This window comes from Colletotrichum karsti (genome assembly GCF_011947395.1).
Source record: "Colletotrichum karsti strain CkLH20 chromosome Unknown Scaffold15, whole genome shotgun sequence".
Classification (NCBI taxonomy): domain Eukaryota; kingdom Fungi; phylum Ascomycota; class Sordariomycetes; order Glomerellales; family Glomerellaceae; genus Colletotrichum; species Colletotrichum karsti.
The window spans coordinates 828,356-847,639 of NW_024065915.1; the positions used below are offsets into that span (position 1 = coordinate 828,356).

Consider the following 19,284-nt stretch of genomic DNA (forward strand, 5'->3'; position numbering starts at 1 on the left):
ACTGGCGTCTTTCACCGAGGATTCAAGCCCGTTCGCCGACTCCGAGAATAATGCCGAGAAAGCATCCGTCTGCCGAAGTATTACCGGACACAGAGACCCGAGTCAACCTCGTCAGTGAAGGTTCGGTTTGGTGAATTACTGTATACCGTTTTAAATTTTGCCATCATTTGTAATTATGCAAGTTGTACTGTTTACCAACCAAAGCTTGGTGTGACTAGAAACGCTTTAGTCAAAATCAAAGAAATACATAAAGAGTTTAGAATCTTGACATCTCAGTGACTGGCATCCACATCTTCTACCGCACACTCACAAGAATCACAACCTCGTAGTCATGGATTACCCATTCGAAGTTTCTGTGAAGCCGGGAACGGACATTTGGAGAAAGCCTCCTACATATTCGTTGGAGAATGGTACAAGTGTCAAGTCCCATCGCCAGATTCAAAATTAACAAATTGCAGCCCCAATTTACCGAAAACAGGACCTGCCTTTCGTCTCCCTGCTTTCCGCTTCGATCACATTCTCTGCTCGTTACACATGCCAGTATGATCAAGCTGGTCTCGCAGTCATACTTCGACACGAAGGTTCGCTGTTGACGAAATGGATCAAACTGGGTATTGAGTACTTCGACAACGAACCACGACTAAGCGTATCTTGCTGCGACAACTGGGCTGATTGGTGCGTCGCATCATTGCCGGCATCGGCATGGGATGATGTCACACTTGGTGAAAAGAGTTTGACTTTCACTTTGGAGAAAAAAGAGGGCGCTCTGTGGGTGTTCTTTGTCACTGAAGAAGGGAATAGAATTTCTCTTAGGGAGATTACTTGGGTTTATGGCCTGGAAGATTTGCAGAATTGGACGGCTGAGGTTGGCGCGATGGCTGCCAGGCCCAACACGGATGCCCAGTCGGATTTGGAGGTCATTTTTCACGCACTTGAGATTACTATAGACGGCAAGTAATTGCCTGGATTAGAACCTTTGCTTGAAGATGAAGCAACAACACGAATTAGGTAGCGATATGCAAGGAAGTTACGGGGCAAGCTCACGCGCATTAACCACTGTGTATTCCTTTGAAAACACGTATTTAAGCCCGTCAAACCAGATGTCTGCAGATGTCTGATTGGCTTGTCTGTTTGGAAATTTTGGGGGTTCTAAAGCATACTGATTGCCTTAATTCCTGAATGGTTGGTGACACTAAAATACATGGTCGTCAAACGCACGTTCAAAGGGATGTGTCGCAACGGTATGATTCGATCGAGACGGCTGGCCGGCCCGAGCATTGACTCGGCCCGCAGGATACCCTGACTCGGCCCACGTCAACGAGTGTCAATCACTTACATAGTACAGAAAACGATGTAAGCCTCTGGGCCTCTCGCTGGCTGGGGCTAACCCAACTGGTATTAGCACCTCAAGAACGGTCGGCCGTGCTGTCATTAGCTGACGGATAGTCTTCGGTGTTCCGCTTCGCTTCCTCCAGAGCACCCCTGGAGTCAAGACACCTCGTGTGGGGTCCTATGACAAGCAAACATCCTCACCACCAGAGGAGGTCGCTTATGATGGTCGTAGGTGGTCATGACAGGAATTACCTCGGAAGTGATCTTTCCCTGCATAGCAAGTTTCCAGTAGTAGGTATTATCGCCGAAGTGGCTTCTGTGTTGCGGACAAGGGGAATCTACTTAGACGAGAACTGCGTGAAGCAACATTTAAAACCTTCCATTGCACAGTGATGATGGCCAGCAGCTTCTGTTATCTATAACCGCAAAAGATCATTTGCTCACTGCTACCACTACCAGAATGACTACTTCTGACTCTACGCAAACACACCGGCTGTCGCGCCTGGCCAGAGAAGACGAGACTGGTCGTCCTGCTCACTTGGACACTGAATCCCCCCAACCAACTCCTCCTAGCGGCGTCTATGCAAAGGTCCTCACTGGAAGCTTTTCTTTTCTGGTCGCTGGTGTAAACGATGGCAGCGTCGGAGCCTTAATACCGTATATCATCCGCGAATATCACATTGATACCGCGGTTGTATCTAGCATGTAAGCAAACTGTGTCGCCTCACATCTTGCGATTGTCATCTGACTATGCTAAAAGCTACGGTGCAACGTTCTTGGGCTGGCTCTGCGCTGCGCTGATCAATACTCATCTGTGTCAATTCATGGATCTGGGCGCGATCATGGCGTTTGGGGCGTCTAGTCAGCTTGTGGGACACGCTCTCCGCACGTTCAAGCCGCCGTTCCCTCTTCTGGTTGTCAGCTTCGTGTTTACAGCACTTGGTCAAGCTCTCAACGACACTCACGCCAATACCTTGGCAGCTAAAACGAAAGGGGCGCACCGTTGGCTGGCCTTTGTGCATGCGTCGTATATGGGCGGCTGTCTCATCGGGCCGTTTGTTGCTACGGCAGTTGCGTCTTCTGGCACTGTACCAAGATGGTACTTGTTCTACTTGTTTCCCGTTGGGCTGAGCATTGCAAATCTGGTGCTTATTACTTGGGCCTTCCGCGATGTTCTGTCACTGAAGCGTAGGCTTCCCATCGCCGCACCAACTGATGGGGAGAATCCAACCACGGACATGGATGCATCTCGGAACAAGGGCGCCGTGACTTTGATCAAGTCAACCCTAAGCCTTCCCGGCTTATGGCTTCTGAGTATCTTTTATTTCTTCTATGTTGGTTCACAAATCACAATCAATGGCTGGATTGTGGAGTATCTTGTTGAGGTACGACACGGAGATCTGGCGCACATGGGATTCATCCCCGCTGCGTTCAACGGCGGTTGCATGATCGGAAGATTGACATTGGCTGAACCAACGTATCGATTGGGTGAGCGCAAAATGGTCTTTATATATTGCCTTCTCGCCTTAGGTCTTGAGCTTGTTTTCTGGCTGTAAGTGCATCCAACTGGACTTGGCTTTTTGTTATCGCTGACGCCAGTAGTGTCCCCAACATTGCTGTGGCCGCAGTAGCAGTTTGCCTCTTAGGTTTTATTACTGGGCCTTTGTTTGCGACGGTGAGCAACACATACCACACTTGCATGCCTGCTGGAAGTCTGTGTTCGCTAACAGATGTATTATAGGGTATATCAGTTGGCACAAAGCTATTTCCCAGAGAAATTCACGCGACAGCGTTGGGATATATTTTCGTTTTCGCGCAAATGGGTGGAGCATTCTTTCCGATCCTGACTGGCGTTGTGGCTTCTCGTGCTGGCGTACAGGTCCTCCAGCCCTTCGTCGTCGGCATTCTAGGAGGCGTGACTATTAGTTGGCTGCTGGTTCCGCGATCGAAGCCGGCATAAAGGGCACATGCGGCGGAGTCAGCGACATCAAAAGATCAAGTAACAAAAACATCAACCGAAGTTGTCGGATACACAGCATGTAGAATCTGGCAGTGCTTCTAGTTTACGTGTAGAGAACAGTAGAACTTCATTGATAAAGTATCTATTCCTCCCTTTTCGGACGCTGCGGTATTCCGTACCAGCAAACCAGCATCACCGCCATCAAAAACATGACGATAGGATGCAGCACGAATGTTCCGGAAAGCTGGGCTAGAAGGCCAGTGAAGAAAGGCGCCACCGCACCTCCCAAACTTCCAAAAGCGCTAATCGTCACCATCCCTCTTAAAGCCTCCCTTCTCGTCATGTTTCGCATGAAGACAGCTGCGGCACAGGGATAGACAGGCCCCAACATTAGGCCAACCACCGATACTGCAACTGCGTTCCCGATAACATTAGGGACAAGCCATACAAGAAGTTGCAAAGCAAAAGCAATAACAGTAAACCCATAAACGAAACTCTTTTCACCCCAACGCTGCGCTGGCGCTGACAAGACGAATCGTCCAACCGTAATGCCAGCCCAGAACCCAGCTGTGACGTTACCAACCTTCGCGGGATCCCCATCTCTAGCCTCAATCAGGAACGAGATCACCCATCCGGAAATAGATACCTCGGCGCCTTGATATGCAAAGATGAAGATTGCCCCTGATAGAACCAAGCGCATGCGAAGAGTGGCTAGGATACTAGAAAGAACGGACGCAGAGGTTGCCGTCATTTCGTTTTCTCGTGCGCCTGGATCGAGTTCCCGCTCGTAGTCCCGAAATACCCATACAGAGGATAGAAGTGTGCACAAACTGATACCCAGAGGAACCAAGTAAAATGTGCTCCAGGTCGCGTTCGCGGCCCCAACAATGGCCGTGGCAATAAGAGGGCTGATGGTCCCGCCAATACCGTAAAAACCGTGCAGAATACCCAAAATCAACGTGCCGTTTCGAAGGCCGCCACAAAAGATGTTTCCCAAGGCCATGTTGATAGCAGCCCCAAAACCAACGAAAAAGAACGAGATGGGGATGAAGGGATAAGGGGCGGCGGCAGCAGCGGGAATGGAGCCGCAAATCAGTGACACATTGCCCACAAACAAAACTGTGGCACGGCCAAACTTGACTCGGAATGAATCGAGGACAAAAGCAGCAACTATGAAACCAAGTGCTTGCCCCACGAAGATGAGCGAAACCACGGCATACCCTATGCCATAGTGCCTACGAGATTCGTTAGCGGTCAGCGTTTCCTCTACTGTTGCACCTCAATGCCACAGCCAGAATATTGTCTTACTCCTCCACGTAAGGGATTATGGCACCGGCACCGGCATCGCTGAAACCGTTTAAAAAGCTGGACAGGCATACGGCAGAAAGCCTGGACCTATTGATGCTCGAGTGCCAAGCACTCTGAGTCCGTTCTGTAGCCTCCGTGACAGCATGGTTGCCGGGATTCGTGTCGGTGGTGTGGTTGCGTCTATCCGCCTCGGAGGCCGGTTTTGTTGCAATTGATTCGATTCGAGCCATCTCAATGGCTTCACCATGAGCTGATCTCGTTGTGGCGAACTCGGGAGTTGGCATTTCGACAGAGTTGAATGCTAGTAGAGAAATACGGGATGCTGAAATTTCTCCCCTTAACCTCTGTCCATAGGAGATGATGTGCCGATGGTAAGGTTGACAATGCTAGTATCCAAAGCATACAAGAGATAATTACAGATCAGTGATCAGCCTGTCACCAACAGGGTTTAGCTCCCGATTCATGGCCTTGCCGCGCATGCGGCGGAGACTCCGCGTTTGTCCAAAGTCCTTGATTCAGGTTTGGTTAAAAGTAGTTCCCGGAGCTGATTTCTGACCGTAAGAAGCAATACTCTCAACATCGACTTGACACAGCCCGTCTATATCGGGAAATTAAGCTGGGTGGCAAGGGGGGGAAAATGGTGAAAAACCGCGATCATACGGAAAATTCCGTCCCGGCTGTGGACTGTGCAGGTTTTGCGGAGTTACAGGCCAGGGTGACTCCTGTATTGGTTTGGGCAAATTTCGGTCCTGAATTCCCCGTTGGCTGATACCTCATCGTCGTGGCGAGTAGTATGTGAGTTCATACTCTCACCAACTTTTAGGGCGACCTTCCGGCTGACCTTTAATGAACAGTAGTAAGTGAAAGCGCAGATGACAGCATAATCCTTCCCAGCCTGCTCCGAACTTCTGTTCGGCGTCAGGTGGCGCCTGGGTGCGTGGATCATCGTTGCTGCCGGTGTCGGATTTCATGAAATCCTTCTAGTGACAGGCATCGATGAGGATTGAGGAGATGATGATCAGTTTTAAATCGCGTCCAGTCCACGAGAGATGTTCATTGGCCGATCGTTGACCTCGCTGCGGCGATTCTCATATATTTCGATTGAAGATACATAAATCTGTCAGCTTGACGCTACATTCTGTCAACGCTCCCCGATTTAGGCACTGGAGGCGCATACTCATCAGAGACGACGATGGAGCAGAAAACACCACTTACAGGCCAAGGATTGGAGCTTCTCTTTAACACGAGACCATCATTCGTTGAACACACAATAGCAGTACTGGTGCCTACTAGGCCCGATGCCGTCGCACCTGATGGAGGCTATCTTACATGAGCACATGTTGGAGCTGGATGGCTCGTAATACGTACGACCTCGGGTTTTGTGAACTCATTCGGCAGTTTTCAAAGCCATTATGGAAACGCATTGCCAAATTCACACTCTGAGATTTCATAGATCGGGTCCGTTCAGACCTGGCTGCTATTCTTTACTGGAGTCCTTTCTGGCAGAATGCTCGACGCCGGTTTCATGTTCTTTCGCTCAACCTTCTTCGCTGACGCCGTGCTTTAGATCATGGGTATTTTGACTCTCAGCGTTTCCACCCAGAATTATCAGCTACTTTTCACCCAGGGAATTCTAACAAGACTTGGTGGAGGTGCTTTCACACCCGGCCTGTCTGTGGTTACGACCTACTTTGCAAAGCGACGCGGTTTTTCCGTAGGCTCGGCAACCACGGAAATTCAGCCGGAGACATAATCTACCCGACATTTGCTTCCGTCGTCAGTTCCATTACTCCCTAAAGTCGGCTTTGGGCGGACTTTCAGAATTCTTGGATTTCTCAACTTGCTATGCGCACTGGCCGCACTACGTGTGATGCGCCCCAGGCTACGCCCTTGTAAGACTGGCGCACTCCTTGACTTTTCTGTACTCAGGGAGCCAGCTTTCTTATCTTACGTTGTGGGCGTTTTCTTGTTCATATGGGCGCACAACTTCATCTTCTACTACGTTAATCCATGCGCCCATCTGGCTGTAATATCTGCTGACAAAGTGACCCAGATAACATCGTACGGCATGGTTTAAATCAAACTATCCTATTCAGAAGCCGCCGTCTTGGTCATGATCACAAATGGCTCAGGAATGCCTGCTCGTGAGAACCTCTCTAACTGCTTGCTCCAAGTCGCCCTTCTCAAGCCTCAACTTCTCATCCCATAATCCCCATGGTCTTGAATCTCCCAGAGCTTGTTTACCAAAGGCCGCACCTCCAACTAGATCCGTGGCACCCATCAAGTCTCCCTCAGCTATTCTCTTATTGCCTTGGTCGATCAGGTCCTCAGATGTAGTATGCTTCACTGTCCATTTCTGGCCGTCAATCTTCTCCACTACGTCAAGGAGATCTTTCTGACTTGTATGGAAGGAAGATATGTAGACGTATTGGTTCTTAGTCCCATCAGCGTGTTGTAGTATCGCCAGGGTTGCTTTTGCGATGGTCGGTAGGGTCGTAGCTGTACAGACGGCAGTTCCACCGTCGATGAGTGTAACCGTTTTGGACTTGATGTCGAAGCCGAATAGGCCAAGGCGCATACCCCAGTCAAAGAAAGCGCCTGGAATAAGAGCCGACCAAGAGATGGAAGACTCCTTGGATCGCAGATAGTCGACCGTAGCCACCTTGGGCGGTAAGGCGGGATGCAGGGCGGTGAACTTTTCATCGCGCGACGGAGGCCCAAATTCGCTAGGCAAGAATCTCTTCACGCCCGCAGCTATGGCCGCATCAACCAGATTCTGTTGACCACCCGTAGCAAAGACGGCAACCATGCTAATCACCACATCCTGACCTTCCATGGCATGTTTGAGTTCGTTGACGTCGGAATAATCCGCCCTGATGATAGGCACACCTTCGGGGAAGGTTGATTTCGATTCCTTGCGGGTCAGGATGCTGACATTGTACGGAGCATCCATGAACAGTTTCAAAACATGGGCACCGAGGTTTCCGCTCGCCTTTGAAAAAGAATTTGTTAGTAAACTTATTAGAGACCTAGAGGCGACAGGAGACATACGCCAATGAGAAGAACATTTTTGAAAGAAGAGTTCATTTTGAAAATAGGTGAAGTAATGAACCAATGGCAATTGAAGGGTTGGTAGGACGTTATTGGCGTGTAGAGAGCACGGGTCGAACATGTAGCGTAACATGATGCCTTATATAATCTACTTATCTCTGTAGGCTCCCAAAAGGCTCATGGGTACCCGAGCGTGTAAAGAAAGTAGTGAGGTTGGCAAAGACCCACCCAGGTTTTCAGATTAGTATACATACTTACACACCATTCCATACCAAGCGATGATATTCGGTTGACCAATTGCTGGGGAGTAGTGTGTACATTAATTATATAATTCGTTCGTAGTCGGGCTGCATTACGGAGTGCTAATTCGGAACTAGTTTCTATGATGTTTAAACTCACAAGTCAGTTGTCTAAACACCTGGAGCTCTTAAGGTCGTATCAAGCCAGTCACGGCAGTCAAACTTGCGTTCAAAGGCGTAAGGATTAGTATTCTTTCAGTTATCACAATAACTATAGAGCGGCCGTTGTAGCACTATTGTAGCCCAACCCTTAAGGTACTTAGGAAAGGACCAGTGACCACAAGAAGCAATACATGCATACAAGCGTATTTCATACACATACATACAATGTATATTACGTCTGGTGGTGAAACTGAAAGGGCTACTAAATCTGACTATCTGTACACTGCTAAGTGTATGTCTTTGCCCCCCTAAATCCCAAAAGTGACGTCCCCATTTCCTGCTTACTCTACCGCATCTGCCTTCTCGCTGCGGATTCACCTGAAGCTTTTGTCACGAATGGAGTTCTGAGCTGCAGAACAGCGAATTGAAACGAAGTGAATCTCACATCAGTAGAAAAGCTAGATGTAGGAGCAACCCCGGAGATATTCCTATATAGAGGGAAAATCTCATTGAGTCAGCCACCCTGACTAGTGCCTGCTGAATGGAAGAAAAACACAACAGGCTGGACCAGCGAACAGAAGGACCTATTTCCCCTCACGTAATCGATTGGGCCGTAACATTTAGCTCCGTCCGGCCCTCCCGAGCCCTCTAGAAGCAGAAGGTCGGAGCTTCCAGTATGTGCCAAAATGTTAGCGGGATAGATAAGGGGCCTTTAGGGAATACTTGAGGCATTTGTATCGCATTTGTGATGCGTTCTTATCTTGGCTGCTGGATCAGTAATCCTGAGAAGGGGCAGACATGAAAATCAAAACGATTGATTTGCCAAGAGTTTACTAGTCTGAGTTACTTTTCTAGGCCAAGGGCAAAACTCTCTTCCGCTACGTGAGCACTTCCATGCAAACGGAGCGCCGCAGCTATTGCTTGAGCTTCGGCAGCGCATCAAACGCAGATTACAAATGGCCAAGTCCAGTATTCCGAAATCGAGCACAAGTTGAGAGCCAACTGGTGTTGAAATCGTTGCATTCGCGTCACGAGCCCCAACTTCCCAAGCAAATGAAGTAAATGTCATGTGGTTGGCCATAGTATGACTTTAAAAGCGCGCCTTCTGCGATACTGGCATTCTTTATCTGGGCCAATATATATTCTAGCCCGGCCTCAACATCGAGTGCGACTTCTACTAATGCAACATCCTATGCAATACAATGCGGCCACCTACGCTTATTGTTCTGGCTCGTCAAACCCAGCGAGTACACATTTAATATTCAATATTCTGAAAGAATAAAACTCTATCCTGATAAGCTTCCTGACGTACTTGGTAGCGTGAATGGCCTCACTCTCAAGGTCGGACGAGTGCGATTTCTACCGCTACACCGAATGCCACAGAGAGCCTTTTGACGTCAAACAGACCGTGACAACCTCTGTTCAACCGACTACAGAAGTAGCAGTTGAAGTCATTTTATTATCACTTGAGATGCTATCTGCGTCCCAGCATTCATCCTGGCTGCCACCATATGATTCACGTTAGGCAATATGCGTACGGTACTATACAGTAAAGAGCGCCTAGAATGCTGCTCAACCTCGCGGTAGCGTCAAACAAATCAGGGGTATGGGAGGGCAACCGGCCTTCCACTGCATTATGGCAAAGTCGGGATGACGCCGGGTTCGCCGCCTGGATATCCAAAGGCAACCCACCCAGGATGACGGAAAAGATGGCAACACGCGCAGAACTGACGCGATCCAAGGCCGGTGGCCGAGACGGTGATTGCGGCGAACCCCGCGTTGACCACGCCGGGGGCTCAGACCCCAAACACGGAGCTCGCAAGGATATGGTCGCAACTCGCCGTCACTTCCCCGCTTCTCAGCACGGCAAGCCGGGACGGCCGGTTAATAGAGTTTGCCGCTCTGATTTCCACTGCCCGGCAAATGTATTCCACTCGTGCTGTGGCTAGATAAGGACCTGGCTACTGATCGAACCACCCCACATATCGTGAATCTCTACCTCATCTTATCTTCCCTCGTAATGTATCCGTCCTTGCTAACATTGAGCAATCTTCCAGTGTCACTGCCTGCGCTGTTGGGCTGTGTCGCATTTGCAGGATGCGTTGTATACATCATCTATCAGAGATACTTCCATCCACTCGCCGACTTCCCGGGTCCGTTCTGGGCATCGGTCACAGACCTGTGGCAGGTCATCCAGTTTTTGTCCCTCAAACAGCCATACAACCTGACAGAGCTCCACGAGAAGTACGGCGAGTTTGTCCGCTACGGTCCAGATAATCTAAGCATCACCGCCGAGGAGGTCGTTCCCCTTGTATATCAAAAGGGCGGGAGACGCATGCCCAAGACGGAGTATTACGATGCCTTTGGCTCAAATATCCCAAATGTCTTCGGAATGAGAGATGTTGAGGTAGGACGCTAGCGCAAATCACGCTCTGAAAATGATGTTGAAAATGCCACAGCTTCACTCCATCCGCCGACGACATATGTCGAACAGCTTTTCGCTGTCAAGCGTGAAGGGAATGGAACACCATCTCGATGAAAACATCAAGCTACTCCGCGAGAAGATCACAAAATTCGCCAACGATGGGGAGTCTTTTGACCTGAAGAAGCTGCTTCACTACTACACCATCGATGTCCTCGGCGAACTAGCGTTCAGTCGTTCTTTCGGCGTCCAGATTTCCGACGACGAGTCTCTTGTCCCTCCCGTAGTCCCCCATACTCTGCTCGGCTCGATGACAGGTTCCTGGCCAGCGATGACCCAGACTCTGAAGAAGTGGCTACCTAGGATCCCACATCCGGGCTTGCGGGCCTTGTTTGAGGGGCGGGCGAAGTGTGCACGTCTGGCGGTTGAATGCGTTCGGCGGAGGCTTGGGGAGCTGGAAAAGCAGGAGGGCGAGAGCGCAAAGGATGGGAGGACGGATCTGTTGACGAATTTGATCTTGGCCAAGCACCCTGATAGCGGGGAGAAGCTAGCCCGGATCGATCTTGAGGCTGAAGCGTTTGGGTTCATGTGAGTAGAACTTTTAGCGGTGTTGCTGTGTTGTTTTCTATGGGGATTGGCGTGCTTACTGACTGGGTTTTGCAGTATCGCGGGAACGCACACAACGAGTGCTACGACGACGCTTCTGTTTTGGAACTTGCTTCACAACCTCGAGTCTCTGAGCAAATGCGTGAGAGAGATTGACCAACATCTGACACCGCTCGACGACGAAAAGACCGCGTATTCGGTAACCGAAGTAGAGAATTCGTTGCCTTTTCTTAGAACATGTGTCAGGGAGAACTTTCGTCAAACTCCGGTTTTCACCATGCCGCTTCCAAGACGTGTGACGGCTCCGGAGGGTATCGTCGTCGCTGGGCGTCATATCAAACAAGGGGTAGGCAGACTTCTATCAACGGAAGGTCTTGATGGCTTGCTTCGTCCTTGTGTCTGTGAAAACATAAGCTGACTCCCTAAATCCAGACGTCCGTTGCCGTTTGCAACCACGCGTTCCACCACAATCCTAGAGTCTGGGGCGATGATCATGGCAACTTTGACCCGAGTCGCTGGGAAAATGAAGAAACAGCGGAGCGAGCGCGTTACTTGATGCACTTTGGTCTAGGGGGTCGCCAGTGTATTGGCAAGGCATTGGCACAGACGAACATTTACAAACTCGCCAGTACGCTATTGGGCGAGTTCGACTTCCAACTTGCCGATGCTCAAGAGAGAGACGAAGTCAAGAAGGGTAGTTTTACTGGAAAGCTACCCCCAATGGCTGCAGTGGGAGGCAGTGATTTGGACGGACCATTGATGGTTACTGCTAGTACCAGACTTTCTAAAGATGACTGACGCCCGGAGCGGAGCGATTTCACTTATACACACATTTGACACACGAGAATGTTGGAAGTAGCTTGTCAAATACTCTCGTTCTGACTTATTCACTATCCATATCAACCAACTTATACCCAAAACCCATCTGGACGGTATTACCCACCCCTCTCCAAAGAATTGAAGCCCGTTATGTCCATCTCATGAAGTCTATGTACATCATCCACGGCTAATAAGGCCGTTCCTTTGAGCAGAGCAGCTGCTTAACCAACGTACTTGACAGTGACGGAGCTGCCGCTGACGGAGGCCGAAGCAAGGATGGTAGAGCCGCGGTTGGGGGAGATATCAATGATATCGGCACCGGCGGGAGTAGTAGAGCCGGAAGATCCAGAAGCGGAAGCACCAGTGAAGGTGACGGTGCCGAAGTCAGCAAGAGTGACCTGGCTGCCGTTCTCCTGGAAAGCCTCAACGATCCACTCGGCGTTGGTCTCGCAGAGAGAAGAGGGGGTGCTGGTGAAGGAGTGGGTGACCTTCTTGCCGGTGGTCAGGTTCTCCAGGGTAGCAACACCCTTGGTCTTTGAGGAGGCATCGACGGTCATGCGGATGGAGTCGCCGACGCTGACGCCGAAGTTGTTGAAGTTGTAAGCGTAGTCGGGGATCCACTCGTACCAGGCGTCAAAGGTGCCGTCGGCGTAGAAGGAGATACCGGTCTGGAGGATGGCGGTCTGGCAGGTGTCGCCGTCAATACCGACCCAAGCGGAGGCGGCGGAGCCGCTGGAACCGCTGACGTCGGGGACGACGATGGTGCCGGTGACGTGGTTGTAGCCGGTGCCAATCTTGACGGCGCCGGCCCAGTTGGACGAGTACTCGACGTTCTTGTCGGTGGATGCGGTGGAGGTGGAGTCAAGGGAGAAGACATCGGACTCAAGGCGCTGGTTGGGCTTGGAGCTGAACCTGGACCGGCGGTCGGAGCGGGGGACGAGCGGGGAGTAGTTGCGCTGGACGAGCTTGGTGCCCGGGGCGGCGGAGACAAGGCCGGCGGTGGCGGCGGCGAGGAAGAGAGAGAACTTCATCTTGATAGGATGGGGAACGAGACGGGGCGGGACCGGAGACGAAAGCTGGGTACTTGAGGCTCTTGCTTGGCTGCTGCTGCTGCTGCTGATCAAAAAAGCTTGGCTATCTTGGCGATCGATCTAGTCTTTTATAACCATTTCACGATGCGCTGGTCTTGGCGTCTCGGACGACAAGTTATGGCATGGCCGTGATGTCCCCATTGCCGCTATTCTCCTTATCGCAGGTGAGAAGACATCGCGATGCCGGTTTGCCGGAGGTCGTTCATGCCACAGCATGAGCATTTCCAACGAGGTCTCCATCGACGAAGAAGCTCCTGCCTGTTTAGGAAGTATCGTGAGTCCCCCTGGTGTTGAGGTCGCATCAAGTTTCAATCGCAATCGGCAGCGGGGCGGCAACACGGCAAGTTCGGCACCTCGAGGACCCACTTCGGCTCCGGGGATGCCAAGACGGGAGTTGGTGATTGGCGGGGGAGACAACACGATATCCTCCTTTCATTAACGCACTCTCCACACCATTATCAGCTCCCGAGCAGCTGCAGCAAATGGAGGGATTACCACTTTCCTTTTTCGATCGGTCTTTTGCAATGGCGCCATAACTTATAAGCATAAAGTGCCGAGTAGGTTTCCCGAAAGTGGGACTCGGCCGACGGATAAGACTGGCGCTAGACGCCGATTGGAGTAAGGTTGTCATGAGGCCGGGATGTGCTGGCGGTTAGGGATTGGAAGTTGGCAGGAATCTTTGTCCTGAGCACGCGGGCAAGAGCACAATTAGAGCATAGTCCGGTTTGTTTTTGAATACGAGTATCACGAGAGATCATTGCAATATGCCATGGAATGGCGCGATGTCTCTACGACCACAGCGTGAGGCCGTTGCTGGTCAAAGTTCTCGCATTGTTACCGGCTCAACGGCTTTCTTATCGTAACTCCCAAGTTCGTTGATGTCTTAATCTCGGCATTCCTCTGCTTTTTATCATTGTTCTAGATCTAGGCCCAGGTCCTGGATGATGATATCCGCTGCCTTTTCTCCAAGCATCAATGCTGTGTTGTAAAGGTTCGCGGCAACCTGTTTGGGCGGAGTACTCAAGTCAGCGATCTTAAAGCCCGAAAGTCCGTACACGTTCAGCCTGGGGTCGACTTTGAAGTTTAGTAAATATTTCAACCCTTTTCAGTGCGAGTTCACATACCAACACCGGTCGCTTCCAGCGGCGCCATCTTGCATGTACCAAGAGGATGTCTCGAGGTGCCGATATTTTCTCGGATGTACTGCACAATGACTGCATTGTCTTCGGTTGAATAACGGATCTCGTCTGTTATGGGGCCATCTGCAACTTCGACAATAGAAGCATTGGAGCCTTCCGGGAACTTTGGATGCCCTGACGCGAGTTCACCTCTGAAGATTTCCATCCGGCGTGACATGGTTCTCTGCGTTTTGTAGCCCCAGATGTGGCTCTTCAAATCGATGTCGTCTTCGTCAAGTAGCCACCCTGGATCAAAGTCATAATGATCATCGATGCTAGGCCCGGTGATGTGAACGTGTCCCCTAGCGTACGGATACGTGACCCACGGCGCTGTGGTGACGTATTCGGCATCATCTGGTAACGCAGCTGGGTCGCCAAAGAAGGCGTTGAAGAGACCCCAGACCATGAGAGGTCGGTTAGGGACATCCTTAAAGTCTCTGTCCCAAACAGCTTGAAATTCTGGGCCAAGGGCTGCAACATCTGCAGGGGAAGGGCGCAATTTGCTCGAGACATCGTGACCGTTCCATCCGAGTTGCGGGTCATCTGCGGCGATCATGGCCGGGACGTCCCGGCCCCTGTCATTGCGGGCGATTCCGTTGATGGTTTCATTTTGAGTAAGAGAGGTGCGGTAGACGTAGCCTACGAAATGGTGATCTTTGGACTATTAGTGCAGGTATTTTTGTGGCTTCGGGAAGTGTATACTAACCCTGAAAGTCGTTTCCTACACCCGGAAGAGATTCAACAACGGGTACTTCAGCTTTCTCAAGTACCGCGGGATCCCCGACTCCGGATCGTTCGAGAAGAAGTGGGGTACCGAAAGAGCCGCTTGAGGCGACGACAAGCTTCTTCGCCGTAATACTTCTGGTGCTGTTATCCTGAACCCCCTTTGCAAAATTGGGGTTCGGTCGGAATTCGACGCCGGTAGCGCGCTTAGTCTCGTCAAATAAGACGCGAAGGACCTGTGTCTCAACCAGAACGTGGAGATTGGGATATTCACCGCTTTGTAGTGCAGGATGGAGATAACGATGGCCGACGTCCTGTCGACGCCCGTCTTCCGGAGAGACGTAGCGGTACCACGGGCCTGAACCATTGTTGGAGTGCAAGCTTTGAAGGTCTACGATCTCATCGAATCCAGTACTGACGGCGCCCTTGATGAAACCTTCTTCGGCGCGTGGTGCTTGGTGTGTTCCTTTAGAGATGTGAATTGGGCCTTCGTAGCCGTGCGTTGATATGTTTGTAGTCGCGCCGTGATACGTCTCTGTCTTGATGGTGCGTTAGGCTTCTCTTGAACCTGAAGCAAAGGCCAAACCTTGGTTTTCTGGACCTACCTTTGCTAAGTACGGTAATACGTCCTCTGCAGTCCACCCGGAGGTATTCCAGGCATCGAAATCATCCCACTGGCCGCGTGTGTAAACCATCCAGTTAATAGATGATCCACCGCCCAGGATACCGCCAGTCTCGACGACAGGCTCTCGATCTGCGAGTTGGGGAGACTTGTTTGCTTTCCAAAACAAGGCCGTGTCAGACCCAGGCAGGGTGTTCCTCTCAAAGAGTGCCGGGTAAATGACATTGGTCACGTTGAAGCTGTCTTGGCCCTGTTCGATGACCAGGATAGAAAGGGCAGGATCCGCCTCGGCGAGGCGAGTCGCAATGATGCTTCCAGCCGTACCGCCTGCAATACCGTTAGAGTTCTGAAAGTCGATAACTATTATTTGTTCAATACCTACCTCCGGCTATGATCACATCCACTTCGGTCAGATTGCTCGGAAGTTCCGTATACACTGCAATGGCAGTATTGGCGGCTATTAAAGCCCCGACCATAGCTGTTGTGAAAGTTCCTAACCCCATGTTGACCGATTGTTGCAAGCAGTCGTACGCCCGCCGGCAGGAACGAGGTTGATGGAAAGAGCCAGACCTTTATTTAGGCCTTTTATCGCCGCTGTCGGCCACTCGCGGTGCCCAATCTCACAGTTGGAGGCAAGAGATCTGCAAGATGGCTGAGTACGTGATGAATTCGTTGATCTTTTACTGGCTATATGCACTGTCACCACCGGACTTCCAGAGACATCAGTCGGGGTTGCTTCCGATGTTGCATTACCAGTTGGCGAATTGACTTGGCACTTGCAAAGTGAGCCTGAAGTTCTACTTTCTCTGAGACTTGAGTGGGATTAAGCTGCCGCTTGTCCCTCGGAAGCCTGGTCTGTGAGGGGAAATATGCTGCAAGCTGTTGATCACCCGGTCAGCGTCGCAACAAGGCCCGCTAAAAACGAGAAAACATGCCGATAATGGACAACGTTAGTGAGGACTAGATTGTGACAGAGTCGTATGATTCGCTTGTTCGCATTCTACTTCACTTGCTGGTGTGATACCTCGTCGAAGGGAACTCTGATCTTCAATCACTGCGAGTTGACGCCTTGAGAAACCCTGTATGCTGAGAAATGTTCCTTACGATCCGCTCATATCCCACGCTTGATGCTGCTAGCGGCGCTCGCGGCGAAGGCGTGATCCACCTTTCGGCGTCGGTGCCGGTCAGGTCCGGCCCGGTGTGGGGACTGGGTGTCTAGTGTGCTGTGTCGGGGGCCGCCAGTGGCATCAGACATCCACAGATGCATAAGCGCTCCATGAATATTCGTAAGTTAGATCCGTAAACTTTATGTTTAGGATTAATTATCAACCTCTTTCGGCGAGCTCGCTCTCATTACACCTTCATCGCCACTTTCTCATCTGGCCCTTTCGTGTCGAAGTTTTCAGGCATAGGTACCGCCTCAATGACCCCTTCATCCTCCTCAGGCCGAACATAATCCCTCGGCTCAGCCCACTTCTCTTCCATGATTGGAGGCGGCCAGATCTTGCATGTGATCCAGAAACTGAACCCCGACAAGGCCAGACCGACCCAGTATGCAAAGAAATAAAACCTCGAAATGCCGACGGGTGCTGACACGCCCATGTTGTTGAGGAACCCGTAGAAGTTCGGGATGATGCCGATGATGTACGCCACGTACGCCCTCACGTTCCATCCGTGGGTGTAGTAGTACGCGCCGGTCTTCATCGAGGTGAAGGCGTCCGGGATGTGGATGCGGCCGCGGCCGATGATGTAGTAATTGACCAACAGCACACCGGTGATGGCGGACAGGAAGGTCTGGTAGGATGAGAGGAATGACACAAATACCGAAGCGGAACCCTTTTTCGACATTAGTCACCGGCTATTTTTCACATATGACTTCGACTTACCAGAAGGAACCAGGGGTTGATGGCGAACGACAGCACAGCGCAGACGAAGAATCCCCTCCTGACGGTAAGATACTTCGGAAACAAAGCGGCGATATCGTTACCAGCAGGCAGCGAGTTCTCAAAGATGGACGAGAAGATGCAGCAGTAAGCAAAGCAACCAGCGATGAAGAAGCATCCCGCCCGGTTCGCAGCCGTGTACTCCGCCGTCTGAAGCATATCCAACATTGTCACCGGATTCCAGACCAACTCGCCAAAGATCAGCTCACTCGACGCACACACCAGGTTTCCCACAGCAGCGACGATCAAGTTGGAGACCGGAAACCCAAAGATGTTGCCGAGGATAACGTCGTTCTTCTTCTTGGCGTAGCGCTGGAAATCCGCCGCGTTGCTGGCGAAGGTGGCGCAGTTGGCCGCGCCGAGCATGAAGAACTGCACGATCAGCCAGGCTCTCTTGGATCCCGTGGCTGTTCCTCCTCGTCGGACGACGGGGCCGAGACCGCCTGCTTTCGTGGACGTCCATGCCAGCATCGCAATGGCGGAGATGACGAAGACGACGAGCTTGGCGTAGACGAGTCCCTTCATCTTCGGGACGGGGATGACCAGGAACGCGCAGGTGATGAGCCAGAAGATGACGAACCCGATCATGCCCGCCGTCGTCAGGGCGCTGCCTTCGCCCATGGTGTTGGGGATATTGGCGATGCCGGGGATGATGGCGTGGAGCATCACATAGATACACTGGCCTCCTTGCACGGCGTTGACGCCGTTCCAGACGATGGCCATGACGGCACGGTTGAACGTGGGCCACCACGCGCCGTAAACACCGAAAGCCGTCCTGCAGAAGACGGGAAAGCCGACGTGATAGGTGGCTCCCGGGCGACCGTTGAGGGTGATGATAATGGCGATCAGACACTGGCCTCCGAATGCGCAGCCGAGGGACTCCCACATGGAGAGGCCGAGGGCCTGGGCTGTCGAGGAGGCGTACCAGTTGGAGACGGTGGCGACGGCGGAGAACCAGAAGGTAAAGTAAGTCCATTGCGTCCAGGTGCGGTCGGCGAGCTTGAGGGGGCGGATGTCATCGTTGTTGAGGAGGGCGTCGCGGCCGTGGATTTCGGGGGTGCCGGCCGCCGTGGGCACGCGGAGGCGGTTGAGGAGGCCCATTTTCGGAGCCGTCTTTTCTCGGGTGACTTGGATTGAACTTGGTGCGTTTGATGTGGAAGTCGATGTCAAGCCTGAGGGAGTTTGCCCACCCGCCCGCGAAGAATGATGAATAGAACAGCACCAGACAGCGGACAGGATGAGATGACCAACGTTGACAACGACTTATATCAAATCACATCCTTTGCAAAAATAATCATATCAGAGGCTCTTCGTCAGCGATAGTGATAAACCAAGATACCGGAACAGCCCAAAAGGATGTGGGATGTGGGGGAGATAAGAGATGCAGGGATGCGAGTCCGCGATCTGCGCGACTCGTGGCGCCGGGCCTCTCCGCGAGTGCGACTTGAGCATGTTGCTCGTGATCACTGGTGTAACTGGACACCAGCCAAAGTTTGTGTAATACTCTATGTGACTTCAAATCGCGTAGGGAACAACAGTGTTGATGAACTCGGGGAGGTTGCCAAGTATTTCAAAGAGCAGGTCAAGCTTTGTTAGTCGGCCGCGGAGACAGAGCAGCCACCCCGGAAAAGACCCCTGACCCTCCGAAAACCGGGGTGAACCCCGTACCCCACACGGCCGCTGTCGGCCTAGACCTCCGACCGATAAGGGGGACCCGACGGCCGCCAACGAACCGCGTCGCACACCATTATCAACCGCTATCGTGCAATCTCAGCTGCAGCTTAGGCGAGGTCCGACGATGTCCGGTGGACCACGGACAACGACTCTC

The 19,284-nt window shown here is 51.7% G+C and overlaps 6 protein-coding genes across 6 annotated transcripts; 1 reads left to right on the plus strand and 5 right to left on the minus strand.

The window, feature by feature from the left end:
* Positions 1-3,434: 3,434 nt before the first annotated feature.
* On the minus strand, positions 3,435-4,884 carry CkaCkLH20_05478 (Bypass of stop codon protein-like protein; the record flags this gene model as incomplete). Its single annotated transcript, XM_038888197.1, has 2 exons — positions 3,435-4,527; positions 4,601-4,884. 2 exons carry the CDS (start codon positions 4,882-4,884, stop codon positions 3,435-3,437), a joined length of 1,377 nt encoding a protein of 458 aa, XP_038746673.1.
* A 1,844-nt stretch (positions 4,885-6,728) lies between these two features.
* On the minus strand, positions 6,729-7,687 carry CkaCkLH20_05479 (uncharacterized protein; the record flags this gene model as incomplete). Its single annotated transcript, XM_038888198.1, has 2 exons — positions 6,729-7,592; positions 7,652-7,687. 2 exons carry the CDS (start codon positions 7,685-7,687, stop codon positions 6,729-6,731), a joined length of 900 nt encoding a protein of 299 aa, XP_038746674.1.
* Positions 7,688-10,072: 2,385 nt separating this feature from the next.
* Positions 10,073-11,878, plus strand: CkaCkLH20_05480 (cytochrome p450 monooxygenase; the record flags this gene model as incomplete). Its single annotated transcript, XM_038888199.1, has 4 exons — positions 10,073-10,459; positions 10,512-11,062; positions 11,138-11,279; positions 11,513-11,878. The coding sequence occupies 4 exons, from the start codon at positions 10,073-10,075 to the stop codon at positions 11,876-11,878; spliced, it is 1,446 nt and encodes a 481-aa protein (XP_038746675.1).
* Positions 11,879-12,120: 242 nt separating this feature from the next.
* On the minus strand, positions 12,121-12,930 carry CkaCkLH20_05481 (peptidase A4 family protein; the record flags this gene model as incomplete). Its single annotated transcript, XM_038888200.1, has 1 exon — positions 12,121-12,930. One exon carries the CDS (start codon positions 12,928-12,930, stop codon positions 12,121-12,123), a length of 810 nt encoding a protein of 269 aa, XP_038746676.1.
* Positions 12,931-13,900: 970 nt separating this feature from the next.
* CkaCkLH20_05482 (alcohol oxidase) lies at positions 13,901-16,016 on the minus strand (the record flags this gene model as incomplete). The annotated part of the gene is made up of 5 exons (XM_038888201.1): positions 13,901-14,064; positions 14,115-14,807; positions 14,875-15,430; positions 15,497-15,840; positions 15,896-16,016. The coding sequence occupies 5 exons, from the start codon at positions 16,014-16,016 to the stop codon at positions 13,901-13,903; spliced, it is 1,878 nt and encodes a 625-aa protein (XP_038746677.1).
* An 850-nt stretch (positions 16,017-16,866) lies between these two features.
* On the minus strand, positions 16,867-18,557 carry CkaCkLH20_05483 (NCS1 nucleoside transporter; the record flags this gene model as incomplete). The annotated part of the gene is made up of 2 exons (XM_038888202.1): positions 16,867-17,349; positions 17,400-18,557. 2 exons carry the CDS (start codon positions 18,555-18,557, stop codon positions 16,867-16,869), a joined length of 1,641 nt encoding a protein of 546 aa, XP_038746678.1.
* Between the last annotated feature and the right edge of the window lie 727 nt (positions 18,558-19,284).